The sequence below is a fragment of the Oncorhynchus kisutch genome, linkage group LG25 (assembly GCF_002021735.2).
Source record: "Oncorhynchus kisutch isolate 150728-3 linkage group LG25, Okis_V2, whole genome shotgun sequence".
NCBI classification, from domain to species: domain Eukaryota; kingdom Metazoa; phylum Chordata; class Actinopteri; order Salmoniformes; family Salmonidae; genus Oncorhynchus; species Oncorhynchus kisutch.
The window spans coordinates 1,359,864-1,376,601 of NC_034198.2; the positions used below are offsets into that span (position 1 = coordinate 1,359,864).

At 41.5% G+C, this 16,738-nt stretch overlaps 1 protein-coding gene across 3 annotated transcripts in view; it reads right to left on the reverse strand.

Annotated features, from left to right (window-relative positions):
- Positions 1-695: 695 nt before the first annotated feature.
- casp7 (caspase 7, apoptosis-related cysteine peptidase) overlaps positions 696-16,738 on the reverse strand; it is a 36,048-nt gene continuing 20,005 nt past the window's right edge. For all 3 annotated transcript variants that reach the window (XM_020474086.2, XM_020474084.2, XM_020474083.2), the window contains exons 3-7: positions 10,363-10,514; positions 9,269-9,397; positions 5,328-5,503; positions 4,557-4,695; positions 696-4,282 (exon numbers count right to left, since the gene is read on the reverse strand). In XM_020474086.2, the coding sequence (XP_020329675.1) occupies positions 4,056-4,282; positions 4,557-4,695; positions 5,328-5,503; positions 9,269-9,397; positions 10,363-10,514 (823 nt within the window). In that variant the 3' untranslated portion in view covers positions 696-4,055. The remainder of the gene's footprint in view (positions 4,283-4,556; positions 4,696-5,327; positions 5,504-9,268; positions 9,398-10,362; positions 10,515-16,738) is intronic.

Consider the following 16,738-nt stretch of genomic DNA (forward strand, 5'->3'; position numbering starts at 1 on the left):
TGGGGCTCCCGTGTAGCACAGTGATCTAAGACACACAGTGCAAGAGGCAGCAGGTAGACTAGTGTTTAGAGTGTTGGGCCAGTAACCGGAAGGTTGCCGGATCGAATCCCAGAGCTGTCAAGGTGAAAATATGTCGTTCTGCCCCTGAACAAGGCAGTTAACACACTGTGCCCCGCTAGGCTGTCATTACAAATACGATTTTGTCTGATAGAACTGATAGAGACATACCCCAAGCGACTTACAGCTGTAATCGCAGCAAAAGGTGGCGCTACAAAGTATTAACTTAAGGGGGCTGAATAACTTTGCACGCCCAATTTTTCAGTTTTTGATTTGTTAAAAAAAAATAAGTTTGAAAAGTTTGAAATATCCAATAAATGTCGTTCCACTTCATGATTGTGTCCCACTTGTTGTTGATTCTTCACAAAAATATAAATGTATATCTTTGTTTGAAGCCTGAAATGTGGCAAAAGGTCGCAAAGTTCAAGGGGGCCGAATACTTTCACAAGGCACTGTACATTTCCCAGAGCTTGAAACACCCACCTAATGGTGAAACGATTGTTTTTACACCCTTCAGACTTGGTGTGCAGGCCCTTAGGCATCTCTGAAAGTTTTCAATTGAACTGAATTGATAGATTGTAAATCCAGGATTAGCATGATTATACGACACAAAATGACAAAAATAACCACATTACTCATTTCACAATATAATCTTCATGTTTAATACAATAAAAGTGTGTTAACATAGGCATTCATTTGATGTGAAGTAATTTAAACATTGTATTGCCCCAGATTCAAAGGGGGCTGCAGAGTATGGCAATATTTAGTAAATTCACAATAAAAACATTTTTTGGGTGGGGGGGGATTAGTCTCCCTATACTATATATTTGTTTTTCCAAATCTTTTATAATATGAGGACAATAGCATTTAACACCGGAAAGCATTTAAAAAAAATATTACTTCTAAAAATATGATTTTTCCCTTAAATTCCATTCCAAAACAAGTGGAGCTAACACTCCTTTCAATACAGAATGGGCACTACATCACTGATAAGAGATTCATGTGTCGAGAGGATTCAAGAGTGCCATCTGTGTGATTGACAGGTATGTGTAAAATGTCTACTCGGTCGTCAGCATACTGTTCACTACTGTGGTTCATAGAAATATTGTGTAATCAGGTAAAAAAAAAAAGACTGATGCAATAAAACTAAGATGGGGGGGGTGGGGGGAGGAGAACGTAGCAAAGCTAGCACCGGATGTTTTCCCAAAGTGACTAGCAAACTATGGAAGCAATCCTGTAAATTGCGCTGGAACGTTGCAGCAACATTGGAAGAATGCAGTGTGCGAATTGAGACATGTGAATGATAACTTGTCACCACCAGTAATAGCTGCCTCTGCAGATGACAGAGTATTTCTGACTTTGGGACAAACATGCACTGAATATGCCATGACGACCTTAAATATGTATGTGTGCTTTTGAAAGCCACCAAAGTGCTGTCAATTGAAGGTATTAATGATCAAATGTATGTGACTATTGGACACTCAAACCATTTATCAATTGTCATGAGAATAACATTTAACAAACGTTTTGTGTTTCAGTTGTATAAACTTTCATACATTTCACGTATGTAAAATGTTAATGAATTAGATTTTTTAATTGAAGGACAATGCAAGGTGTCTTTAACCGTGGTAATAACTGACAATTTACCACACTGATATACAGTGAAACAATGTGGTCATTTGTGCTTTGAGACCAGATTCAGTTCACTTATCACATGGACTTCCTCCATTTTGACAAACAAATTCAGGCATACATCATTTTACAAGCAACGAAATGAGTGAATTTGTAGGCCAACATAAAGGGGTCTTTCAAAAGAAAAGTTTAATTATCCTTGGCCATTGATAAGCCATATATTGATCATGTATACTGGGTATACCAAACATTAGGAACACCTTACTAATACAGAGTTGCCCTCAGAACAGTTTATTGGGGCATGGACTCTACAAGGTGTGGAAAGCGTTCCACAGGGATACTGGCCCATGTTGACTCCAATGCTTCCCACAGTTGTGTCAAGTTGGCTGGATGTCCTTTGCGTGGTGGACCATTCTTGTAAAAAAAAAAAAAAGAAGCTTTGCAGTTCTTCACACAAACCGGTGGAAAGGCACCTAATACCATATCCCGTTTAAAAGGTGCTTAAATCTTTTGTCTTGCCCATTCACCCTCTCAATGTAACACATGCACAATCTATGTCTCAAGGCTTACAAATTCTTCTTTAGCCTGTTTCCTCCCCTTCATATATACTGATTGAAGTGGATTTAACTAAGGGATCATAGCTTTCACCTGGTCAGTCTATGTCGTGGGAAGAGCAGGTGTTCTTAATGTTTTGTATACTCAGTGTAAATACATTGACTCCAGTGGATAAAGTTTACTGACAAGCTTCATCATCTTCAACCTAATGAATTCATGTGTGTACATATAAACTGGCAAAATCTCAAATCCTCCTTGCTTGTGGTATGATGGAACATTTTCTGTGCCCTTGACCAAAAAACACACACCGTTTTTTTTTTCATGCAACAGATTAGCACTCTTTCCTGACAATTGTGCCAGTGAAACTCAAAATCCACAAAAAATAAATCTCACTCACAAAGAAACCTGAGGATGACAGTAAAATGTAATCTTTAACAGTCACTGCTGGGAGTGCATTCTTGGTATGAATAGTTAAATTATCCGTACTTGACTTTGTTACCTCTGTTACATGGGATCATATGACAAGTGATTGCTCTTTGAGTGAGACCTAATCCCTTTTTAGGATTAATGATATTGTAAAAACATTAAGACAAATAGCCAAAAATTTAAATTGTACATTTTCCAGCCGCTACCCTCCTGATTCAGTTGAAATTCAGCATATTGCCGTGATCTTTCATAAGGTAAGGTGCTTTTAAACTGACCCGTGTAGCCTACATTCTTAGACAATTATTATGCTGCTGCGATAAGCAAGTCCCCTCTAATAGTCTGATGTCCTTACACACTTAATGAGACGTGGCTCTCCCAACCAACTAGGATCCTTACAGGGAATGTTTGATCTGGTTTCCGTGTGGGTGTATAACGTCAGCAAATAATCCCCACGGTGTTTCATAAACACAGTGGCAGTGTCCAATTACCCATACTTGCGTTCTAAATAGAAGGCATGTTGAGTATGCAAAAAATGTTTAGTTTTATATTATGTGAACTTTAGTACGCTTTAAAATGCCAAGATGTCATACTTATTTCAGCTTTTCATCTAGCAGAATTTGCTGCACACTACTTAGTAAGAGAACCGTCTTTCGAGACCCACGTGTCTGACAACAGCTGATAATGGCAGTACTCAACGCAATTGCGCATTAGATTAGGCATTGTTAGTAGGATGAGCCTAGTATGCTGATATGTGTAGCTTACTGCATTTATTTTTACTGAACAGTGCATTCTAAATAGTATGTAGTACTATCAGTACCACAGTATGCAGCTTGAGTAGTAGGCAAGCCAGTTTTCGGACATGGCCAATGTCTCTAGAAATCTACTTCATGTCAAGAAATGCCCCCTTCCCTCCAAAACTAAAATAAATGCCCTGAGGCATAAATAATGTTAGCTGGGATCTTGGCCAATCAATCAAATGCTTGTACGCATGTCCAAATTTGGACAAGCTGGAAAATGAACAAGAACATTTCCAGATATTACAGATTTCAGATATAACTGATTTCTAACAACCCTACAAAACTGGCAGCAAATTTCCTGGGTCAGTAAAATAACATGGATATTTCACACAGCCTGTTGACAAAAACCAGATCAAATGTGACATCATTATTCCTAGGAATAACCTGAAGAGGCAAGTATCACCACCAACACATGAACGCAGCGTGCCACTGTATAAATTTATTTGGAGAGCTTGTTTTGTGCCCAGCTACGCTACACGTGCAAAACGGCGTTCTCTCCCAAACCGCGCAGCATCCTGCTGGACCTGGATCAACCCTGAGACCACTCGGTTAGTGCGTGTGGTTTAGTTAGTCTGTGGTCAATGACGGTCAGTTAAAATACAGCTCCTTGGTCAGCATGGAGACCACGCAGGGGATCTGCTTCTTCTCGCTGAAACGTGGGTCCTCGGACCATGACTCGAAGCTGGTGGCTACCATGTAGTTGACACGTGTGAGGATCTGCATGATCTCCAGCTGCTTACCAAACTCATTGAGGACGTTGCAGAGTGCCTGGACAAACCAGGAGCCGCGCCCAGGGTTCCTCCACGAATAGTACCCTGGAAGAGTAGTTGCGTCACTCTCTCCAATTGGCACTGATGCACGCACACACGCTCACACACTTTACAAGTGCACAGACAGATTCTCTCACACAGTAACAAACACTATGGAAACAACTGGATAGTGGATGTGCGTTACCAGCTACCATGGTTGATTGAAACAACCAGGGTGTGAGGTAGAGATGGTGGCTGTGGGATTTCTGTCAGACTATCGGTGCATTTAGGAGCGGGCGAACTAGTTTAGCTGGAAATGTACAAGAATGCTGTGGGTTACCTGGCACGGTGGAGTAGGCAAAAAGGAAATCTGCCTCGACAGGAATCTTGTGCCTGGGATTTGCATCTGTTTCCAGGGTATCATTGGGGGGCCCGGAATCAGTCTGTATGCCATCATCGAACTCAGAACCTCGACAAGCCTGGTGAATCAAATGAAAGTTGAGATCAGGAATATCTTTTCAAGGACCTAGTAAAAAGAACCTCGACAAGCCTGGTGAATCAAATGAAAGTTGAGATCAGGAATATCTTTTCAAGGACCTAGTAAAAAGGGCAATATGTCTTATTAAGTTCTACAAATATGGCTGTATAGTTAGTAATCTGTCCATCAAGAAAAACAGTCACCTTGCATATAAATGGGATAACCATAATCTATATACATTTCTAAAAATAAGAGGTCCTGTAATTCAGCCTTGTGGAACACCATAAATTATTTACAAGTCCTTTTATTTCAAAACTGCACAGCTCACTTACAGACATTGGGTAAACTATCTAGTTTGCCCTATGACCTAATAATCTTCACCTCAAATGAATTCTAAAATCTCAAAACGTATGAAAAAGAAAATCAGCATCTTGTATTCTAGGGTTAGACAACCTTTCACGTTCTGGTTCGAACCAGGTGCCAGCTGACAATATTTAACCATGATTAATCATCTACCTCTTCTATAAGTTTAAGATGCTAAGCTCAACAATACATGCTTTAAATCAAGCCTAGCTAGAACAAAAGCCTGGGCTTTGTGAAGCTGCCCAGCCCAGTGTTGGCTTTGGCCCTCACCTGGATGAAGAAGAGCTTGGGCTTGCCCACTAGACTCTTGCACATGTCACCCCTGAAGAGTGAGGTCATGCTCTTGATGGGCATGGCTCCGTCAGTGCCATAGATCATACCCTCCTCACCGTGACTCAGCAGGATGCAAGCAAAGCAGGAGCTGTCGCTGTAGTCCTCCTCTGAGGCTAGGACACACACACACACACACACTTTTAGGGTTAAATAAACTTTTTAAATGCATTGCCATTCCCAGTTTCCTATTTATTGTCACCCTTATTTATGTGGGATGTCAATAAAAAGTAAGTAAAAGGTTACAACAAAAAAAATCTTGGTCAATCATGAATCGACTGTTCTTTCGACCAATCGACTGGCCCACATTTTCAAATGTGTGTCTTTCCATATCTTTCCATTGTGTTTAAACAAAAAAAGCTAATGCTTTAAGCAAACTGTTTGATTACATAATTAAGACACACAAATGACTAGAGGGAGTCCGACCGCAATTGATTTGATTGTGCCGGGCTCAGACTTGCAGTGCTGTGTTAAAAAGCACTGTGGTTAAAAATATATATTTTTTAAAGGCAGTGAGTGACTGACTAGAACCCATTGTCTCTCTCCTCCCTGCTGTAGCGATCACCACAGAACATCAGTGTGTATCCCATGTTGCTGAAGCTGCAACATAATTACAGCCTTTCGGACTGAAAAGTTGTTACCGAAATCCCTAATTTATTTAGGAAAAACATTCCCTATTCCCTCAACCCTTGCTCTCTTTGCGTGACAGGTGTACACATCGCATGCACGTGACCAATAGGGCCTGACCTATAGCCTATCATAACCACATCAATAAATTGGTTATAAACTCTGAACACGTGACAGCAAAACGGATGCAGACATGAATAAACTCAAAACGGGGGAATGTTTACTGGTTGCTCAGGCGTTAAAAAGGGAGTAAATGTGACTCGTTGTGGAAAATACTGGAGATCAAGAAAAATAAAGTAAGGAGCCAGCGCTGAGTGCTTGTCAAACAAGTGCTGTTAGGTTACAATATAATTGATCAATTAAACACAAAATAAATAAGTGTACCAGAGTCTGTTGTAACGTTTTTTTTGTAAAACCTTTAGCACAGCAAAGACTGTTTGTAGTCGCATTCAGTCGTGTATGCAAATTCTGAAATGGAACGGTTTAGGCCTATTTATTGTTTACGCTAATTATTCAATAGGTCGCTTTGTTATTTTATTTTAAAACTAAAATGCTTGATTGCATTTCAAATCATGAATGACTCGTAAATGATTGATTGATATAGGCCTAAGTTCATTCCAGTATTAAGACAGGATTAAACAGGATGCGCTCTTAGGCCTACTGATGATCATTATAATAAATCACTATAATATATTATAATAAGTAATGTCATCATCATAAAATAAGGAGATGATCAAGGAAAAAGGAGGGTTATTATTATAATAATAATAATAATAATAATAATAATAATAAATACCCATTTGTAAACATTAAAATACTAAAACGGAATCTGTCTTATTTCTGTAGATGCACAGTTAAAGTCAGAAGTTTACATACACTTTAGCTAAATACATTTAAACTCAGTTTATCACAAATCCTGACATTTAATCCTAGTAAAAATTCCCTGTTTTAGGATTTTACTTCTTTCATCACATTCCCAGTGGGTCAGAAGTTAACATACACTGAATTAGCATTTGGTAGCATTGCCTTTAAATTGTTTAACTTGGGTCAAATGTTTTGGGTAGCCTTCCACAAGCTTCCCACAATAAGTTGGAAGAATTTTGGCCCATTCCTCCTGACCGACCTGGTGCAAATAAGACAGGTTTGTAGGCATCCTTGCACATGCTTTTTCAGTTCTGCCCACACATTTTCTATGGGATTGAGGTCAGGGCTTTGTGATGGCCACTCCAATACCTTGACTTTGTTGTCCTTAAGCCATTTTGCCACAACTTTGGAAGTGCTTCACGGTTGGGATGGTGTTCTTCGGCTTGCAAGCCTCCCTCTTTTTCCTCCAAACATAATGATGGTCATTATGGCCAAACAGTTCTATTTTTGTTTCATCAGACCAGAGGACATTTCTCCAAAAACTACAATCTTTGTCCCCATGTGCAGTGGCAAACCGTAGTCTGGCTTTTTTTATGGCGGTTTTGGAGCAGTGGCTTCTTCCTTGCTGAGCGGCCTTTCAGGTCATGTCGATATAGGACTCGTTTTTACTGTGGATAGAGATACTTTTGTACTTGTTTCCTCCAGCATCTTCACAAGGTCCTTTGCTGTTGTTCTGGGATCGATTTGCACTTTTCGCACCAAAGTATGTTCATCTCTAGGAGACAGAATGAGTCTCCTTCCTGAGCGGTATGACGGCTGCATGGTCCCATGGTGTTTATACTTGCGTACTATTGTTTGTACAGATGAACGTGGTACCTTCAGGCATTTGGACATTGCTCTCAAGGATGAACCAGACTTATGGAGGTCTACAATTTTTTTTCTGAGGTCTTGACTGATTTCTTTTGATTTTCCCATGATGTCAAGCAAAGAGGCACCAAGTTTGAAGGTAGGCCTTAAAATACATCCACAGGTCCACCTCCAATTGACTCAAATGATGTCAATTAGCCTATCAGAAGCTTCTGAAGCCATGACATAATTTTCTGGAATTTTCCAAGCCGTTTATTAATTAAAGGCACAGTCAACGTAGTGTATGTAAACTTCTGACCCACTGGAATTGTGATACAGTGAATTATAAGTGAAATAATCTGTCTGTAAACAATTGATGGAAAAATTACTTGTCATGCACAAAGTAGATGTCCTAACCGACTTGCCAAAACTATAGTTTGTTAACAAGAGATGTGGAGTGGTTGAAAAACAAGTTTTAATGACTCCAACCCAAGTGTATGCAAACTTCCGACTGCAACTGTCTATGGATGATGTATAAAGCCAGGCACATTTAACAGTTAGGCTGTTGATTATAGACCTAATTATGTTGGGGTTTCCTCTCTCCTCACTTTCCAAAGACAATTAAGGCAAGGACTGTTTTCTCGTCTCCTAACTCCACTGCTGCCTCCCCTGGTTAACTTGGCTATTATGCACATAGCAACATGGTCTAGGAAAAGGCACCATTTCAACAGCGCACTGATGTGTTTCAGAACCGACCACTGTCCAACGCGGGAGAAAGTGCATTTGTTATAAAATAATGTCACATTAGTGTTGCACCACTGTTCTTACATAATATAACCATATATCATTTCAGGAGCACATGTTTTAGTCTGATGGACTGTGCCATCCCCATGGACTCCACAAATGGATCAGTCCTCTCTGATTCGCGCCTGTCTGAGTGGTGTCTTGTGCACCAGTATTATAAATCATTTTTTCCCCCCCGACTGCTTGTCTAAAGAAATCTTGACAACAGCCAATCGACCAGTCGACTGAATTGGGTCAGCCCTAAACAGTACTAAAAGAGAATGTGATGGTGTTGGTGCCCTGTTTGAAAATGTATGCACTTGGAACTGTAGGGGGGGATGACAGTGAGACAGGGTACTCACTGAAGTCGCCCCTAGAATAGATACTTGGAACTGTAGGGGGGATGGCAGTGAGACAGGGTACTCTCACTGAAGTCGCCCCTAGAATAGATACTTGGAACTGTAGGGGGGGATGGCAGTGAGACAGGGTACTCTCACTGAAGTCGCCCCTAGAATAGATACTTGGAACTGTAGGGGGGATGGCAGTGAGACAGGGTACTCTCACTGAAGTCGCCCCTAGAATAGATACTTGGAACTGTAGGGGGGGGATGACAGTGAGACAGGGTACTCTCACTGAAGTCGCCCCTAGAATAGATACTTGGAACTGTAGGGGGGATGGCAGTGAGACAGGGTACTCTCACTGAAGTCGCCCCTAGAATAGATACTGATGTACGGACAATATGTACTCAGTGTGTTACTCACCCTCTCGGAGAAGACGCTCCATCTTCTCACACGTCTGGTCGTTGTAGATGCAGACGTCGAAGCCCAGGCTCTTAAAGCACTTAAACAGTTCGCCTGCGTCTCGATCCGTGCCATTGCGTACATTCATCCCTGACAGACAATATGAACAGCATTCACTGTACTCTACATGTACAGAGTATAGCTTACACAGTGTTATACAATAGGCCACTAAAAATCAAGCTATATCAAATGGAAGGGCTCCAGACTAACATTTTCCCCTATTGGCACTGGTGCCACTAACTTTTTCAGTTGGTGGCACGAGCCCATAATTTGGTCGCACCCAAAAATAAACAAAATTGCAGCGTCACTCAATAGAAACAATAAGAGTAATCACCTTATAAAGTCATTAAAAAGTATTTCAAGATGTTTCATAGAATACTGAGATGTTAGACGTAACAACTTATTTAATGAATACTATGTCCAATCAGCAATGTATGACTCAAGAAATTTCAATATGCAACATAATCCAGTGATTGTCATGAATTGAGTTGACAATCCTGTATTTAAAAATATATATATTTTACTGTCAAAATAGGGTTTCAGAAAGCTGAGATCCTCCTCTCTTTATCAGGTAGTTAACTTCCAAAGTAGCGTTTTGTCCCGCAATTGCATTTTGAAATGTTACACAATCAGAATGCATTTTTTCAGGGTGCACGAGGGGGGGGGGGGGAAGAGAGAGAATGTGTGAGGCTCCCGCATTACAGCAACCGGCCCCAGTGAAACAGGCACAGTGGCAGGGCAGACACTTTCATTACAGGAATCATGACGTTAATGCACCTTCATGTTTGACCAAAAAATGGAATGTTCTGATTGAGGTGACCAGGTACAATGTGGGGCTTGCACCAGTGTGACCAATTCAAAGCCAAGTCAAAGGGCTGCATAATGAGACTAAATGGTCACAGTCTGGAGCCCTGAGTGGAAATGAACAGTCTTATAAAGAGTAACTGTGTTACATAAATATATTAGTGTTGTATACGTTTAATAAAGCAGTGTGGATCATATAAAAGTGTTAGACAACCATGTATCCAAGTCAACATAAAAAGGTGATGCCATACCCGTCTTTTCGTCAAAGTTCTTGTTGTTGATTATGATGCACTTGCCCACTCGCTGGTGGCTCATCTTATACTGGAATGTTGGTGAAACGATTCTGTAATGGCTTTCAGAGGAGTAGTCCTGCTCCCGCGTCTTGCCATCCTTATTCTTCTTACTGAGCCATATGGACAGAGAAAAAAAAAAAAAGGTTAATTCAGTCACATTTTATTGGTCACACTCGGGCTCCCTAGTTAAATAAAAAAAGGTACAAAAATGTAAATACACCTTCAGCAGATGTTATTGCGGGTGTAGCAAAATGCTTGTGTTCCTAGCTCCAACTGTATATAACAATACACACAAATCTAAAAGTCAAATGATGGAATTAAGAAGTATATAAATATTAGATTGCTCAATGTCAGAGTGGTATTGACTGAAATACAGTAGAATAGAATATGTTATATACACATGAGTAAAGCAGTATGTAAAACATTATTTAAACATGATTAAAGTTGCCAGTGATTCCAAGTCTATGTATATAGGGCAGCAGCCTCAAGGTGGAAGGCTGCTAGTGATTCCAAGTCTATGTGTATAGGGCAGCAGCCTCAAGGTGGAAGGCTGCTAGTGATTCCAAGTCTATGTGTATAGGGCAGCAGCCTCAAGGTGGAAGGCTGCTAGTGATTCCAAGTCTATGTGTATAGGGCAGCAGCCTCAAGGTGGAAGGCTGCTAGTGATTCCAAGTCTATGTGTATAGGGCAGCAGCCTCAAGGTGGAAGGCTGCTAGTGATTCCAAGTCTATGTGTATAGGGCAGCAGCCTCAAGGTGGAAGGCTGCTAGTGATTCCAAGTCTATGTGTATAGGGCAGCAGCCTCAAGGTGGAAGGCTGCTAGTGATTCCAAGTCTATGTGTATAGGGCAGCAGCCTCAAGGTGGAAGGCTGCTAGTGATTCCAAGTCTATGTGTGTAGGGCAGCAGCCTCAAGGTGGAAGGCTGCTAGTGATTCCAAGTCTATGTGTATAGGGCAGCAGCCTCAAGGTGGAAGGCTGCTAGTGATTCCAAGTCTATGTATATAGGGCAGCAGCCTCAAGGTGCAGGGCTACGTAACCGGTGGAAGCCTGCTAGTGATGACAAAGACGACACACATAGGTATCCATTGGTACCTGGACAAATGTTTCAGGTAAAGTTACATCAAATGTATTATAGTGACTGACTTATGGTTTGTATTACTGGCACCAACAGACCAACCTGTTCGGACAGGCCTACATCTATAACCTCTGGTAAACAACTCAACAAAATTCCTCTGCAAAGAGAATTTGGCATCACTTTCAAAGGGTGAATCTTGAAAAAGGTTTTAAGCACTAGATAGAACAGTACACCTTCAAACAGTACCCACATAACACAGGGCATTCTTAAATAAAATGCATGCCACTTTTAAAAAGTCATTAGACATGACACACATGCTACTGAAAAAATATATACATTATTGACCCTCACTGTATTCAACATAAAACCAAGGATTTAAAAAATATCAGACCTTGATATAAGAGCGAGACATCCGTAAAAACGGTATTCTTACTCTAGGCTATTTCTGGGGAAGTAGGTAATCCAGAGAATGCCCTGCTTCCTTGAGAAAAGGCTAACTTGACACAACTCCTTTGATTACTTCAACATTAGACAAGCTAACATTTTTAAAAACATTCTGCTGACTTCAACAAATCAGGAATGCCAAAAAGTCATCCAAACACACAGAATTCATGAGAATCAAAAACATCCTTGAACCACTTACTCAGAGACCATTGAGCACGTACATTTTCAAATGAGGCATTAATGTCATGGCCAAATCTGTTGAAGTAATCCACTGGCAGGTGAATTATAAAGTTAAAACATGTTCAGCTAGCTCGGGTATTAAGAAGTCATAAGTGAATCAAAGTATGTCCCCGACAGAGTAAATCTTCCCGAGTGACAATTCTCACAGATCTGTCATATTTCCATTCTTTAAAGGACCCATCCAGATAGATAGGCCACAGTAGCCCATTGGGCTCACAATATCAGCATGTGTTCTAGAAGAGCCTAGTCATCAGGTTACCCAAGAACTGCAACAATGGGAACCCATACTCAGACGCACGCTCACATGCACGCAGACACAGAAAATGGCCAAACAGGCCATACTATACCCCACATGTGATCCAGAACTTTTCCATAGCCCCCCACCCCCTCCCTCATGGTGCCAGAATGCCTAGCAGTGGTCCGAGAGTGGGCAAAGAGCCCTGCCTCTGTGGCACTGTGGGGGTGGGAGGGGTCCCTTACCTGGGTTCCTCATTAAGCGCCACGCCACTCTGCATCTGAAATACGTTGCTCCTCTTGTCTCGCTCCTTTTTTAGTTTTTTTTGCCTTCTCTAAACCTCGAGGTGTCGATTTTTTGGGGCGTACGGAGCGGTTGGTGTGCACTAGGATCCTGACATGCTCTCTATACTCTATAGACACTGAACTTGGCCTGCGTGCACTGGGGAGGCGCACTGTAGCTCCCTGAGTCAGCAGCCACCACACCAAACCAGAGTTTTCTAAAGGCCTATTCAAATTAGCCTGCACACTCTGCGGGGGTCAGGCAGGGCAGCACGTAGCCTTTATGGCTGCTGACAAGCACAGAATCAGCCTCTCTCTCACACACACACGATTATTAACAAGCTATACTGTATGGTTATTAGTAGTTCCTGTATATGTGGGCAAACTGTATAACAGACTATAGGTTACTGTATGGTTATAAACAGCAGACTAGCTACATCCATAAGTGGGGTAGTCTAGGGAACAGCACTAGGTCTGGGTAACATGGTAGATTTTTTGGGACACTTTGAAAGGGGAGAGGGGTGCTCTATAGACCGAAAATCCTCACAATAAATCAAGAATTTCAGTATTCAGGGCTTAAATGTGAGCGGGAATTGTGCTCTTGAAAAATAACATGACAGAGACGGACACAGTGCGGACGCAGATAGCTACCCAGCAAGCCGGGAACATTCCCAGGACATTAGCTAACATTCCCATTAATTTCTAGTTAGATTAAACCCTAACATCCCAATAATGTTTTTGATAACACCTTCTTTTTTTTTACTAAGAAAACATTTGACATTAAAATAGGCTATCCTTGGGACATTCCTATATAACCACAGAACATTCCCCTAAGTGTATTATTAGGTCACCATGGAATGTTATAACACAATGTTCCAGTGATGTTGGTAAAACATATAAAAGTGGGAGATATAGAAGTGGTTCTGAGAAATCATTGAAGTGTTTTGTTGATGGAGATGCTATTCAAAACACCCTTACCAACCAGCAGGGAATATTCCCACAATACTCTCAAAGTTATAGCGTGATGTTAGGACATGACGTAAAAACACCCTTACCAACCAGCAGGGAATATTCCCACAATACTCTCAAAGTTATAGCGTGATGTTAGGACATGACGTAAAAACACCCTTACCAACCAGCAGGGAATATTCCCACAATACTCTCAAAGTTATAGCGTGATGTTAGGACATGACGTAAAAACACCCTTACCAACCAGCAGGGAATATTCCCACAATACTCTCAAAGTTATAGCGTGATGTTAGGACATGACGTAAAAACACCCTTACCAACCAGCAGGGAATATTCCCACAATACTCTCAAAGTTATAGCGTGATGTTAGGACATGACGTAAAAACACCCTTACCAACCAGCAGGGAATATTCCCACAATACTCTCAAAGTTATAGCGTGATGTTAGGACATGACGTAAAAACACCCTTACCAACCAGCAGGGAATATTCCCACAATACTCTCAAAGTTATAGCGTGATGTTACGACATGACGTAAAAAAAAAAACGTTCCCTAAACATACTTCAGCGATCATGCCTAGATTCAATGAAATTGGTTATGAGAAAACATTACTGGAATGTTTTGCTTATGCTGATGGAGATGTCATCCAAGACACCTATAACAACAAGCACAGAACATACCTATAATACTCTAAGTTAGAGCGATGTTCTGACTGTTCCAAAAATGTTCCCTCAATATACTTCAGATATTGCCAGAATACAATGAGTGGTTATAAGAAAACAATATTGGAACCTCCCATTATGTCTATGGATGCTGCCCAACATATTGTAGCAAATCTGCCATTCTTAAGACCGAAAAACGCTCCATCAAGGGACACCAATAAGTTATTCTTTAATGTTATGCTGTTACCAATAATGTTCTGAGAACATACAGTATTGATAATGGAAGTGGTTCTGAAAACATTACTGCAATGTCCTGGTAATATTGATGTAAAGTGTAACATTATGGGAAGTTACTTAATTTATAAGCATAGTCTACATATGGCAATTTAATCTAAACTCATCAAAAAAGAAACATCCTCTCACTGTCAACTGCGTTTATTTTCAGCAAACTTAACATGCGTAAATATTTGTATGAACATAACAAGATTCAACAACTGAGACAAACTGAACCAGTTCCACAGACTTGTGACTAACAGAAATGGAATATTGTGTCCCTGAACAAAAGGGGGGGGGGGGGGGGGGGGTCAAAATCCAGTAACAGTCAGTCTCTGGTGTGGCCACCAGCTGCATTAAGTATTGCAGTGTATCTCCTCCTCATGGACTGCACCAGATTTGCCAGTTCTTGCTGTGAGATGTTACCCCACTCTTCCGCCAAGGCACCTGCATTTCTGGGGTGGAATGGCCCTAGCCTTCGCCCTCCAATCCAACAGGTCCCAGCATTGGGATTGAGATCGGGCCTCTTCACTGGCCATGGCAGAACACTGACATTCCTGCCTTGCAGGAAATCACGCACAGAACGAGCAGTATGGCTGGTGGCATTGTCATGCTGGAGGGTCATGTCAGGATGAGCCTGCAGGAAGGGTACCACATGAGGGAGGAGGATGTCTTCCCTGTAACGCTCAGCGTTGAGATTGCCTGCAATGACAACAAGCTCAGTCCGATGATGCTGTGACACACTGCCCCAGACCATTACGGACCCTCCACCTCCAAATCGATCCCGCTCCAGAGTACAGGACTCGGTGTAACGCTCATTCCTTCGACGATAAACGCGAATCCGACCATCACCCCTGGTGAGAAAAAACCGCGATTTGTCAGTGAAGAGCACTTTTTTGCCAGTCCTGTCTGGTCCAGCGACGGTGGGTTTGTGCCCATAGGCGACGTTGTTGCCGGTGATGTCTGGTGAGGACCTGCCTTTACAACAGGCCTACAAGCCCTCAGTCCAGCCTCTCAGTCTGTTGCGGACAGTCTGAGCACTGATGGAGGGATTGTGCGTTCCTGGTTTAACTCTGAGTTGTTGCTGCCATCCTGTACCTGTCCCGCAGGTGTGATGTTCGAATGTACCGATCCTGTGCAGGTGTTGTTACACGTGGTCTGCAACTGCGAGGACGATCAGCTGTCCATCCTGTCTCCCTGTAGCGCTGTCTTAGGCGTCTCACAGTACAGACATTGCAATTTATTGGCCACATCTGCAGTCCTCATGCCTCCTTGCAGCATGCCTAAAGCACGTTCACGCAGATGAGCAGGGACCATGGACTTCTTTCTTTTGGTGTTTTCAGAGTCAGTAGAAAGGCCTCTTTAGTGTCCTAGGTTTTTAAAACTTTGACATTATTTGCCTACCGTCTGTTAGTGTCTTAACGACCGTTCCACAGGTGCATGTTCATTAATTGTTAATGGTTCATTGAACCAGCATGGGAAACAGTGTTTAAACCCTTTACAATGAAGAACTGTGAAGTTATTTGGATTATTATGAAATTTGAAAGACAGGGTCCTGAAAAGGGGACGTTTCTTTTTTTGCTGAGTTCACTTACATCATAATATTTATTAGGCTATTGCCCAAACTTAGTTACATCTTTCTTGAGGAAGGTCATCAATGAGATTTTACTTGTGATCTGCTACTTCCCAGCCCTGTACTTGCACACTGCACCACCAGGATGAAGTTGATCTATACACAAAGGATAAGAATTTCAAGTCTCACTGCTATGTCTTAGTAGATATTTGCATATATCTATTGACACGTCACCACAATCTGGCAAGCAATAAGTTCATGTTAATATACAGTATCAAAACTTTGGACACACCAATCATCATTAACTATTTTCTACATTGTAGAGTAACCAAAAGAGTTACCAAAAAGTGTTAAACAAATCAAAATATATTTTATATTCTTCAAAGTATCCATAATTTGCCTTGGTGACTGCTTTGTACACTCTTGGCATTCTCTCAACCAGTATCACCTGGAATACTTTTCCAACAGTCTTGAAGGAGTTCCCACATATGCTGAGCACTTGTTGGCTGCTTTTCCTTCACTCTGCGGTCCAACTCATCAATTGGGTTAGGATTGGGTGATTGTGGAGGCCATCTCATCTGATG